The following is a 14,062-nucleotide window of genomic DNA, read 5'->3' as shown; positions in this document are numbered from 1 at the left end:
AAAATATTCTTTAAAAAATCCACGCCTTATATAGACCTTGAAAAAATATTCTTTAAAGAATCCACGGCTGATATAGACCTTGAAAAAATATTCTTTAAAGAATCCACGGCTGATATAGACCTTGAAAAAATATTCTTTAAAAATCCACGCCTTATATAGACAGCGTGCTGAGCGTCCCGAGCTCTGGAAGGAGCTTTTTGAAATACTTATAATATCAAATAGTAGCGGTGAAGAGGATACCCCAGAACCAATAATAGATGACGGTATAGAATGTATACCACCTAGCCAAGATGAAGTCAGAATATCAATCAATCGGCTGAAGAATAACAAAGCAGCAGGTGCCGATGGGTTACAAGCCGAACTATTCAAGACTGGTGGTCAGATGCTGGTAAGGACCATGCACCAGCTGTTTAGTAAAATTTGGCTAGAAGAATGCATGCCCAGTGATTGGAACCTCAGCATCCTGTGTCCCGTGCACAAAAAAGGAGACAAGACGATATGTGCCAACTATAGAGGAATAAGTCTCCTTTCCATCGCATATAAAGTGCTATCCAGCGTATTGTGTGAACGACTGAAGCCAATGGTCAATGACATTATTGGACCATACCAATGCGGCTTCTGACGTGGCAAATCCACCATTGACCATTCTTCGACTATAAAGCCGCATTGAACAGCCCTATCCGTTCAGAGATGTTTAAAGCCATGTCTGCGTTTGTCATTCCTTCAAAATTAATTCGGCTATACAGGATAACTTTAACAGGCACAAGATCAGCAGTTAAAGTCGGAAAGGATTCAGACAAGGTGGTGGTTTGTCATGTGACATTTAAGGTCATACGAGAGGCAAAAGTGAACTGAAATGGCACTCTGTACACCAAACAACACATTTACTCGCCTACGCCGAAAGACATCGACATAATGGATCAACCATTCAGAGCGGTAACATCCACCTTTGAGCAAATTGAGAAGGAGTCTGCCAAAGTGGGTCTGGCAGTAAACGGCGAGAATACCAAGCTGATGGTATCAACGCGCAAGACGTCCAGTAGACTCGGACCAACTGTGGAACTTGAAAACTACAGCTTCGAGGTAGTCAAAGATTTTATATATCTTGGTACCGCCATAAACAAAACGAATGACATCAGTTTTGAAATTCGGAGAAAGATAGTGATGGCCAACCGATGCTACTATGGTCTGAGCAAACAACTCAAAAGTAAGGCCACCTCCCGCCAGACCAAACTCACACTCTACAAGTCGCTGATACTACCCGTGCTGTTATATGGATCTGAAGCATGGGAGTGTTTAAGAGAAAAATTCTGAAAGATCGCCGTCGAATAACCATGAGTTGTACCAGCTATTCTCGAACATCGACATTGTTAGACTATTGAGCTGCAGCGACCCCGTTGGCTAGGTCATGTTGTGAGAATGGATGAAGATGTCCCAGCTCAGAAGGCATATAAAGGCGAACCAGTTAATGGATCACACAGAAGGGGAATACGATGGAAAGATCAATTCGAAGACAACATTGCCGAAAATGGTCTTTCAAATTGGAAAAACTGCGCAAAAGACCGACGCGCCTTGAAATCTTTTCTAAGCTCGGCTTATGGAACGAATGTTCTGACACAAGCCAGCTAAGAAGATTTTTCAAGGATCCACATCGGCAATTGTGACAACCTCCTATTAAGGTGTGGATTTTTTAAAGAATAATTTTTTCTAGACCCAATTAAGGAGTGGATTTTTTTAAGAAAATTTTTTTCTAAACCCAATTAAGGCATGGATTTTTTTAAGAAAAAAATTTTCTAGACCCAATTAAGGCGTGGATTTTTTTAAGAAAAAATTTTTTTCTTTATTTTCCTGATTTAAAAGTATACAGGTTTTGTCTTCTACCAACTGCATCTGCATCGAATATCTATTATTCGATTGAATAGATAACACACATACATACTTATTTACATGAAATATGTATCTGGATTTCTTATCAACCTAAAATAATCAAACTATCGAACTATTTAATCGCACATTGATTTCCCCATTTACTGTGAATGTGCGCTGAATGCAATGATGCCTGGCGATGGCAATAAGGTGTTGGACTGCATTCGATTTGAAATTGATTCGACATTTTGGTCATATTTTGTAATCACGTCATTGGCCTTATTTACACCATTTGTGGTATCTCGTATTATGACTTTCCTTGTCTCTAAGTCTAGTAGTGGAAATTTTCGTATTGGATTTTTTTTTTTTTTTGCATTGATGAAATTTGAAGAAATATTGGGGAAAAAATAAAATTTAAAATATTAAACAAATAAAAAATTAATAAAATTAAGTATGTTTAATTTTGTTAACTCCTTTACTAATATCTAAAATTTCCTATTTTTTAGGTCCCAACTATGTTCACAACTATTGCTGGTTGTCATGTTCGCCCTTGTCCTCGTCATGGGACGACCACAACTGCATCGTTACCAACACATAGCCGTCATCGAAAATGATGCCTGGGAACAAACACTGCCCGCAGAACTGAGAAATCCCTTCTATAAGACACCCAGAGTACGAAATGCATTGGCCAAGTCTTCGTGGTTTGGACCCGGAGAAACACCGGTAATGTATACCAGTCATCATGAATACGCGTGGACAAAAGGCGTGGATTTTTAAATGAATATTTTTTAAGGACAAACCAATACGTAGATTTTTAAAAGAATATTTTTTCAAGGACCATCAATAGGCGTAGATGTTTAAAAGAATATTTTTTTAAGGACCATCAATAGGCGTGGATTTATTAAAGAATATAATTTTTTAAGGAGTCGACCACAAAGCGTGGATTTATTAAAGAATATTTTTTTAAGGACCATCAATAGGCGTGGATTTTTTAAAGAATATTTTTTTAAGGACCATCAATAGGCGTGGATTTTTTAAAGAATATTTTTTTAAGGACCATCAATAGGCGTGGATTTGTTAAAGAATATTTTTCAAGGACCATCAATAGGCGTGGATTTGTTAAAGAATATTTTTAAGGACCATCAATAGGCGTGGATTTGTTAAAGAATATTTTTAAGGACCATCAATAGGCGTGGATTTGTTAAAGAATATTTTTAAGGACCATCAATAGGCGCGGATTTGTTAAAGAATATTTTTCAATGGCCACCGGTCCAATAAGCGTGGATTTGTTAAAGAATATTTTTCAAGGACCATCAATAGGCGTGGATTTGTTAAAGAATATTTTTAAGGACCATCAATAGGCGTGGATTTGTTAAAGAATACTTTTAAGGACCATCAATAGGCGTGGATTTGTTAAAGAATATTTTTCAAGGTGTGTGTTTTGTAAAGAAAACGAATTTAAAAAACAATAGGCGTGGATTTGTTAAAGAATACTTTTAAGGACCATCAATAGGCGTGGATTTGTTAAAGAATATTTTTAAGGACCATCAATAGGCGTGGATTTGTTAAAGAATACTTTTAAGGACCATCAATAGGCGTGGATTTTTAATTTTGTTTTAATATTCCAAATTCCTACTACTTATTGTATTAAATTTTTTATTTGTTTCATTACAGGTTCTGCAGACAACTGAGGCGTGTCTTAAGTCATTTATTGAAAGAAGGATTTTTCAAGGGCACAATCTGAGGAAACCAACGACTAAAAAGCCATTAGTTTTTAATATCTTTTTTAATTGTTATATTTTTGTGAATATTGTTTTTATGATTTCTTTTAAAAATTAGCATTTATTTAGGAAAGAAATAAATTGTTTTTGTATTTTTTAATTACTTGTTTTTTGTATATTCATTTCACTTTGTTTTTACATTCCAGGCATTATAAAACATTCTTCAAAAGCATATAAACGGTAAAAATACAAAAAAATGTATGTACATTAGATTTGATTGTGTGTGTTTTGTAATAAGAAAACGAATTTAAAAAAAATCTATATGCTTAATTTGTAATAAAAACATTTGTGAAATACAATTTTTTCAATATAGAGTCATTAGCATTAAGATAAAAATAAAAACAAAAAGTACTTATTTTCATTTCAATATATCTTAACTAAGGCTGTTTGGATTTTGAAAGTTAAAATTCTAAAACTCCACATTATTTTTCATAAACCGGGCTTCAAATCATCGCTGGCAGTGGATTTATTAAAGAATATTTTTTAAGGGCCAACTTCAGGCGTGGATTTATAAATTATTTTTAAGAATATTTTTCAAGGGCCACCATCGTCGGCGTGGATTTATTACAGCAATATTTTTCAAAGCCAATGTCGCCAGGTTCCATCGTTGGATTTATTAACCTTGCCGCCTGCAGGTTTGAATATTTTTCTTCACACATCAGGGCCATATCAATGAGGTAAAGATAAAATGGATTTATTAATTTGAAATTTTGGAAAACACACAAATAAAATGTTTAATGTTCAATTACATGCAAGGTCACAGACATAAGGAAGTCAAGGACCATCAGAGCTAAAAGTTTTTTGAAAGAATATATTTTCAAGGACCAAACAAGGCGTGGATTTATTAATGAATATTTTTTCGAAGACCAAACAAGGCGTGGATTTATTAATGAATATTTTTTCGAAGACCAAACAAGGCGTGGATTTATTAATGAATATTTTTTCGAAGACCAAACAAGGCGTGGATTTATTAATGAATATTTTTTCGAAGACCAAACAAGGCGTGGATATTTTATTAATGAATATTTTTCAAGGGCCAACTGAGGCGTGGATTTATTAATGAATATTTTTCAAGGGCCAACTGAGGCGTGGATTTATTAATGAATATTTTTCAAGGGCCAACTGAGGCGTGGATTTATTAATGAATATTTTTCAAGGGCCAACTGAGGCGTGGATTTATTAAAGAATATTTTTCAAGGGCCAACTGAGGCGTGGATTTATTAATGAATATTTTTCAAGGGCCAACTGAGGCGTGGATTTATTAATGAATATTTTTCATATACATGGCAAATAAGATTCTTTTAAATTAATTGTAATTTACATAAGGGGTCACGCATCGAGAGTTAGATACCCCCACATTTACAGAACGAATGAATGGCCTGAAGTAATGTCCGACACACAGACAATGTGTCATTAAAAGTAATTAAATCAAATAGCTTGGCTTACAATTAGTCTCTTTGGAGGGGTGGGGGTAGACTGACTATACATGAAGTATCTTTAAAAACTACAAAAACAACAACAAGGAGAGCAAAAAATGAAACAAAACAATATGTTCTTGTAGAATGAATTAAATTCAACGGGAAATTTGTGGTCTTGAGAGTGATGTGTGGCCGGCCGTCTGTCAGATTGGCTGGCTGGATGGTTGATTGGTTGGTTGATTTGAATATACACAAAACATTACTGTGTTTTTTGAGCTTGAACAAGCCAAATGTAGTTTTAACAGGTTTTCATTGAACCGAACCAAACCAAAAACAACAGCGAGCAAAATTTTTGAATAATTCTTGAAACAAAAATTAATAATAATTGTTATTTTCCATACAGCAATTTTTGTTGCTGTCGTTTTAAAGTCTTGCTAGTAAACACACAGTGAATAATTGTTATTGTTGTTGTTGATTTCTTATTTTCTTGCTGTTGATAAGTGGAAATTTTGTTTTCGAAATTGGATTACTATCTGTCTGTCTGGCAGGCATGCCAACCTGCCCTGCCTATCAAAATCAATTTTTCTTGGTATCTCTCTCAGTCCATAATTTCAATGTTGTGTGAATCAATAGTCAGTGCCTCATCATCATCACTGCTAATGTCCGCATTGTTGGGGTATTATTCGTATTTTCAGAATTTGCATTAATTAACGTTCGTCAGACGACAATCGGAAATTATTGCATGATGGCAGTTACATTACGTTTGTTTCGGAGTCGGTTTTTATTTCCTATAAGCCTCCAGGCAAATTTTTGGCAAAGTATCGGCAAATCAACAGCCATTCTTCACATTGTGAGAGGTCATTTCCAATGATACCCACCATGTGATAGAGCTCGTGTTTATATTATCACGTTATTGTGGCGTTTTGAAACTGCTTTTCTAAAAATAAATCATTCAATTAGAAAGACACACATACATACACACACATTGCACACCCCCAAATCACCTCTGTAGGTCAGGTATTCTTTTCAATAATTTTTGGGAATTTTATTGTTACAGTTGTTGTTTGCCATATAATAACCATCAAGTGAAAGTTCCTTTTTTTTTTTGAGTAAGTTTTTTATTTGCTTTTATTATATTTTATTTCCTTGTGTGCGTTTTTCCCCAAGAGTAGCGCTGATCTTGCACGGTTCACTCAACTTATTAATTGTGATTGCGTTTAAAGATTACTCTGATCTTGAAATACAATCAACAACATACATACATATGACAAATGTGTGTTTAATATACATATATAGTGAAATAAATTCTCATGGAAATTACTGAGGCTATGTTAGGCATATATCAACTAAATCCAGCATATTGTTTTTCTCATTATAAAATTTGGAGGATATTCTGTAATGCATAGATGACTTCTATCGATGTATTTTTACTTATACTATCTCATACTATCAAGGAAGAATACTATAAAGGAAGAATACCTCAACACCATCGCCATCGAAATATTCTCCGGAGGTCCCATGTTCTTGATTAAATTAAAAGGCTATGGTCAATTTAGCCATGTCCGTATGTTTTTAGTCCGTTGCTAGCTCAATTTTAAGATATAGTTTTGAAATTGTGCATATTTAAATGCTATATTCCTATGATATTTGGTATTGAAAATAAGATATATAGGTCCAATTTTTAGGGTAGGCACAAAAGGTACTTTCGAAATTTCTATTATTTTATTTTACCGAGTAGTTCATGTATGATTAAGTGATATACTGTTAATTTTTAGCTTTTGGAGTAGTCCATGTAATGAAGTTTTTTGGGATCGCTCATGCCCCTTTGCGCTAGGTTCTCGTTTATGAAATAAAATTGATTTGAATTTAGTGTGAAGACATTTTCACCAAATTAGCTGTAGCGTGTTACCGAACATATTGACTTAATTTTCGATGAAGGCCCCATATAACCTTCAAAATTTAGGAGTAGAAGGAGAGGTCTTTTTTGTCCAGCTTTTTGAAATGAAATGTTGAGCTTTTTAGGAATCGGAAACTTGCAACCCTAAGCAATCCAAATTAAAAACCTGTGATCGGAGCAGTATAGTTGGACGGAGCCGACCATACGATACCCTACACAACTACCACTCTAACTTTCTGCGGATGTTTATTCCGAGCCTGGACAATATTTTATGATATTTTCACCCTCTTGCCCGATTAGAGGTTAACAGCACCCCACTGCCATATTTTCGGAATATTACTAATATTAAGTACAGCCCTTCTAATTACTTGTCCAGATTACCTTCACCGTGAGTTGTGTTGTGATGTTCGACTTATAATTATAGCCTATAGATCGACTCGAAAAACACAAAAAAATAAGTTTTCGGTCCATTTCATCCCAAAATTATTATCGAAAATTATTGGCGTGGTCCTTACCCATAACTGGAACTTCATAGAAAATTTCAATGCTATCATCGCTAAATTTCCTTGGTAGTGGTTACTAAATAAAATCTGGACGCTGTATATACACCTGTATATATTCAAGTGTAACTACCACATCCGAGTACATACAGCAATATAATTGGTATCAATTGAAAGGTCAACCACTCCTCTTGGATATACTATCAACTTCTCGGACGTATGTCCTTCAGGGGTCAATATATACGCCATAGAATCCAATTTCTGTTTTTTTTTTTCACACAAATGGCGAAATATTTTCCGATGTTTATTCCTTTGCCCTATTTCGCGATGTTCGTACCATAATTGCGACCTCTGGAGCGACCAGAAAAACCGACATATAAACAAATCTTTACAAAAAAAAAAAAACAATAAGGGTCTTCATTGGCCAGAACCCATCCTACATGAATAATTTCGTGAAGATTTGTCCATAACTGTGGCCTGTTTAGTTGGAGTCCGTGAAACATGAAAATACCTTTGGTTTTTCTGGGTCACTTTGAAAATTAGTTTTATGACGGGTCTCTCTCTCAATTTGAAACGCAAATAACTTATTTACTTTATAACGTATTTATATTATTCTTTTCTTTGGGACAGTAGAATTTTTCCTTTCAAACAACATATATATTTGGTTTGAGTTACTGTGGTTGAAATGTGAAAAATACGCATAAAAATAATTTTTTTTCTTCGGGCTGTACGATGAAATTATGATATCAAGCCGTATAAGTTTTATTATATTACGGGGAAGAAAATTAAATAAGCTTTCGAAAATGAGAAAAATCAAAAAATAATGGATGACATTTTTGTATTGATTCTATGCATATTCTCTAAAGGAACTATGGGTCTATTTCGTTTCCATATTATGTTTGTAACAGGCAAAAGGAAACGAGATAGACCCATAGTTCCTTTAGAGAATATGCATAGAATCGCACAGTGTAATTGTAGAATATTTGATTTTAATAATTAGGAACAACTCTAGTAAAAACGATCAGATTTTTCTGAATTTTTTTCCAGAGATAAATATTTTTACCCTATTTTTTTCTTGAGGACCCGGAAGTTTGGGTTCGGGTACCCGGTTATATCCGGCTCTACGGATCCGGTTAATATAAAATGGGCATAATTTTAAAGCTTATATTCCATTGAGTGGTGATATGATATCTCAAACCGTTTTGGAGATATAGTCAACAACTTGGTTTTGAAAAACTCCCTGAAAGCCGAACTTGGCGAAATGATAGACCGAAATTTGCCCTTTCCAAAATTTTTAAAAATTCAGTCGAGAAAATATTCAGTTGATATTTGTTGTATATGATGCATTTTTAATCACGTTAAACAATTTTTGCAGATTTTTTTTTCAATCCATCTTTAACATAAAAAGCCCAGGGTTTTGTGTTTGGCTCTCTTCACAAGAAAAAAAATCACCCACTGAACAATATATTTTTTTAATATTTACATGCTACTTTCCTTTGACCAAGTTTTTTAAATCAACATTTGAAATTATCCGATGGAAACATAATCTATTTCGCCTGTTGAAAAAAATGCGTTTTAATTCGACGATTTTTATTCCGTAGAAAATTATTTTTTTAATGCTCTAAAAATTCTAGAAAAATGTAGACTTGGAAAATATATTTTTTAATTAAAACTTAAAAATGTATTTTCTAAAATCCACAAAAAAATTGTCTTCAAAAGAACCATTTAAAAAATATTCTATTCTAACTTGTGTAGGATTTCATTTGCCTTCCTTCAACCATTCCTGCATCCCTGCAACTACAACAAAAAATCGATAAACCTGTTTGATTTTAATTATTGAGAGAAATTTTCTCTAAAAACTTCACCTTCGAAAAGAAGAGTATTATGCTGACTTATATGATTTTTGAGGATCCCATCCATTCTGAGATCTCCATCCAATGTATTTAGTAATATTTCAATGATCAACATTTTGTATGCAATAAATTCTTCCTTGTTTAGTAATAGTCAACGAATATCAATATTGCATCAGAATTTTGTGCATATTGAAAAGATAACATTGCTATTTTGAAAATGTCTGTCTGTAATACCCTGTTATTTAAAAAATAACAGATTAACAACATAATTGCTATCCAAATGCCCCACATTTCGTGGATGACGAAAAACAAAAAAATGTAACAGGCAACGTTCCACATAACAAAAAATGTTGTGGCGCCCCCAACTCCTTCAATTCAATTACCTCCAGCATTAAATGAATTAAATTGTTGAACTAAAAACAAATAACGCGTGCTGAACAATATTACAAGACAGTTTATTGGACAAACATAACACATTCATAGAATAAAACAGAAAAATAAGTATAATTATAACCCCAAACCAACGAAGTAGGCTTTAGAGCAGAATGCTTCCGTTGAATGTCATTGTATTAATTGTGCCATGCTAAAAGCATGTAAATCATCATCAGCAGCAACAACATTGAGAGGAAGTCTCTAGAAGTCTAAGTAGGCATACGACAAATTTTGAACAATAAAAGAATGTGGGAGGGAGGGGAACCCACATACAGTCACTATTACATGTCACACTTCAAGACGGAGTGGCAAAAGGCATAACCCCAAACACTAAAGTCAAAACTATAAAAAAAACCCCTATTCACGTGTCACAGCCACATTGTGACACATTTTTAAAACGTGTCCAGCTTCACCCCAAACTATGTTGCAACATTGTATGCAACTCCTTGGTGCAACATAACCAAACAATTTTGTTTTTATCTTGCATAGAGAGAATAACAGAGAGATTGAGAGAGAGAGAGTCCCATGATTCATCTCATGCCCAGATACATTTGCTGCATTGTATCTTGCGGATAGAACTGCTATTATTTGGTTTAGAATGCTGCGAATTGGTTTCCAACCATACGAACATACATGTATACGTACAAACAAGCCGGCACACGACTCTAGAATAATCCCACACTCGGCCTCACAAAAACATGCAAACCAGAGGCCTATTTGAACAGAGGTGGAAATTTTTTTTATACGAAGGGCCTTTTTTGCAACAGATTACCACTACAATAAGCCCGGAAAAATTAAATTTATTTTTATTTTTTAAAATAAGTGTTTATAAAAAACCAACCAATGCGTTGATTTTAATACCCTTCAATCACACTGTGGTACAGGGTATTATGTCTTAGTGCATATGTTTGTAACAGGCAAAAGGAATCGAGATAGACCCATGGTTCCTTTTCAGAATATGCATAGAATCTGTGTCGATTTACCCATGTCCGTCCGTATATGTATTTTTGTGAACAAAGTACAGGTCGCATTTATGATCCGATTTGGATGAAATTTGGCACAGTTCACTTATTTGGCCCAAGGACGAACACTATTGAAATTGGAGAAAATCGGTTCAGATTTAGATATAGCTCCCATATATAGTTTCGTCTGATTTTATGTGAATGATGCAATAAAGTCCCTATATGTCTTTCGATTTGCATGAAATTTGGCATAGAGTTCTGAATTAGGTCCACAATGATGTGTGCTAAGACTCGTGAAAATCGGTTCAGATTTAGATATAGCTTCCATATATATTGGAAGCTAGATATAGCTTCCATTCCATATGTATTGTCCGATTTTATGTAAATAGTGCACCAAAGCCCCTATATATCTTTGGATTTGCACGAAATTTTGCATAGTATACTGAATTTTGTCTAGAATGATGTGTGTCAAGTTCAGATTTAGATATAGCTCCTATATATATTTTCGTCCGATTTAAGGTAAATGGGGCACCAAAGTCCCTACGGTGTACTCAATTGAGTCTAGAATGATGTGTGTTAAGTTTCGAGAAAATCGGTTCAGATTTAGATATAGCTCCCATATATAGTTTTGTCCAATTTTATGTAAATGGTGAACCTAGGTACCTATATATCTTTCGATATGCGCGAAATTTTGCATGATTTACTCTATTGAGTCTAGAATGACGTGTGCCAAATTTTGAAAAAATCGGGTCAGATTTATATATAGCACCCATATCTATTTTCGTCCGATTTAAGGTAAATGGGTTTCCAAAATCCCTATATATCTTTCGATTTGCACGGAATCTGTCCCTACCATAGGTCGTGTGTTAAGTTTCGAGGTTCGGGTTAAATTTTTAAAACATATTTTTTTCAAACCACCACTTTTTTGGCGTTTACTGAAAATATTATTTAGGGCCCCTTTAAAAGAATTAGGGCCCTTTCGGCATCTGTTATCAACAATAACATGGTATAATGTTGATAACAAGACTACCAGCATGTTGCTTATATTTTTGAGTACAGCATAATAATACCCGCTGCTGTATCTCCAGAGCTAGTGACGGCGCTTTGCTCTTATTTTCTGTTTCTGTTCTGTCGGGGGCCGCAATATAAAATCATCTGCCAGGAAAAATTCTCCCATCAAACGAAAAACGTAACAGAAGCGAACGCAACACAACTCTAACTTAAAATCGAGAAAAGGCAAAGAAATTGCATTTTGAGCGCGTGTTATTTATTTATTTTTTTTTTGCTACAACAAATAAAAACTACGGTAGACAGGCCCATCTATCACAACAACAGCAAAAAAAAACAGAACGGGCGAACAACCCCAAACAAAAATACACTTCCGCGTGTAAACAAAACAAAAAAGCCGGACTAAAAAATAAATGAAGAAAAGCTACATTAAAATTAAATTTTAAAAATATAAAATTTTTAAATATAAAAATTTAAAAACAAATATTTTCTAAATAAAAAAGAGAAGTTTTAAAGGAGCCATCATCATGTTGATAATGAAGTGGATAGAAATTTTAATCCGTCTGCTGATGATAATGGGTGTCATTTGTATCCTACTGCCCGCTGCCATTCAATGTGGACCAGTGCCAAAAATCAACGAGGTAAAGAAAAAGTCACAGCCCCAGCAGCAATTGCAAGAAATCGTTTTGAGGCGACAGTATGGCTAGTTGTGTCAATGGGAATTAGTTTGTGAATTATTGTTGATTAGAGAAACTCAATGAAATGAATGAAAACAACATTAAGGAAGAAAGAGGTTCTTTAAAAATCCAGTTCTGAGAGTCTGGGGATGTTAGGACATGATTCCAATACTCCAAAGATCCTATTTTCACCTGCTTTGGACTTATTTTTCAAAAACCATCACTGGCGAAAAATTTAAAAAATTGTTTTAAAGCCCCGACACAGAAAAGAATTTTGAGAAAAAAAACCTTTTTTGTCACAGGTGTTTTAAAAAATATATTTTTTAAACACCATCACAGGCATGGATTTTTTTTCAAAATATTTGTTTAAGACCTGCAAAGGTGTGGATTTTTTTAAATATTTTTTTTTAGACAAACAAAAAATCCACGCCTTCACTGGTCTATATAAAATATTTTTTAAAAATTCACGCCTTCTCTGGTCTATAAAAAATATTTTTTAAAAATATATTTTTTGGAATCCACGATTTCGATGGTCTTTAAAAAATATATTTTCTTTGAAAACTACGACAGTTTTGGTATTTAAAAACTATTTTTTATATATCCACGTCTTCCTTAGATTTCTAAAAATATTTTTTTAAATACAAAAAGTGCTATTAGATTTAGATTATCTTAAAAAAAAATCAAATCTCAAATGAATCATAGAATGTTAATTTTTTTAAAAATAATCAGATAAAAACCAGCAGAGAAGTAGTAAAGTCGGACGGAGCCACTATATGATACCCTTTACCACTTTGGCTATATTCAAGAGATGCATCCTAACAGACCTCGCATTTTTGTGTCTTTATGTGAACCGACTCATTGGTGCACCATATGCTAAAAATCGGACGAATATATTTATGAAAGCTATATCTAAATCTGAATCGATTTGCCTAAAACTTGGCACACGTTAGGCCATCCTAATTTCAGTACGTTGTGCAAAATTTTGTGCCAATCGGCCTAAATTTGACTCTTTGATGCACCATTAAATCGGACGAAAATTTATATGGAAGCTATATCTACATCTGAACCGATTTTCAAGAAAATTTCATCCAATTCGGATTATAAATGTGACCTGTACATTGTTTACAATTTAACATGGACAGACGGACGGACATGCATAAATCGACTTAGAAAGTGATTCTATGCATATTCTCAAAAGGAACCATGGGTCTACCTCTTTTCTTTTTGCCTGTTACAAACATATGCACAAAGTCATAATACCCTGTACCACAGTGTGGTGAAGGGTATAAAAATTACAAATATTCTAAAAAAAATTAAAGATCTTATGGATCATAGAAAATGCAATCCTTTAAACAAAATAAGATAAAAAATATATATTTTTAAATTCCACACTTATGCAGATTGTCTGGATGATGACGCAAAAATATATTGTCAATTTACTTAAATAAATATGCATAAATAATTTATAAAATTTTGCAATTTCAATGCCTTCAATGTCTCGTCTCTCCTCTATTTACAGCACGAAATGTTAATGCCGAAAGTACCACAATGGCATTGTCTGCGCTATTTTAAACATGACGTCTTAATGATGCGACGTTGTCGTCATTTAAGAGTACCCACAGCACCACGTTTGGGTGATGTGAAAAAGTGAGAAATTCAATACGATAT

At 33.9% G+C, this 14,062-nt stretch overlaps 2 protein-coding genes across 2 annotated transcripts in view; both read left to right on the top strand.

Moving 5' to 3' along the window:
• LOC133334677 (uncharacterized) overlaps positions 1-2,643 on the top strand; it is a 31,136-nt gene extending 28,493 nt beyond the window's left edge. Inside the window, exon 2 of the mRNA XM_061543008.1 lies at positions 2,373-2,643. Within this exon, the coding sequence (XP_061398992.1) occupies positions 2,373-2,643 (271 nt within the window). The remainder of the gene's footprint in view (positions 1-2,372) is intronic.
• A 9,601-nt stretch (positions 2,644-12,244) lies between these two features.
• LOC133334675 (uncharacterized) lies at positions 12,245-14,056 on the top strand. The gene is made up of 2 exons (XM_061543007.1): positions 12,245-12,358; positions 13,914-14,056. The coding sequence occupies exons 1-2, from the start codon at positions 12,245-12,247 to the stop codon at positions 14,043-14,045; spliced, it is 246 nt and encodes an 81-aa protein (XP_061398991.1). The 3' UTR covers positions 14,046-14,056.
• Positions 14,057-14,062: the final 6 nt, after the last annotated feature.

Source organism: Musca vetustissima, unplaced genomic scaffold (assembly GCF_032173495.1).
Source record: "Musca vetustissima isolate MV318-11 ecotype Yass unplaced genomic scaffold, APGP_CSIRO_Mvet_v1 utg22774, whole genome shotgun sequence".
Classification (NCBI taxonomy): Eukaryota; Metazoa; Arthropoda; class Insecta; order Diptera; family Muscidae; genus Musca; species Musca vetustissima.
Note: the sequence above shows the minus strand (reverse complement) of the source record. Positions and strands in the feature narration are given on the sequence as shown.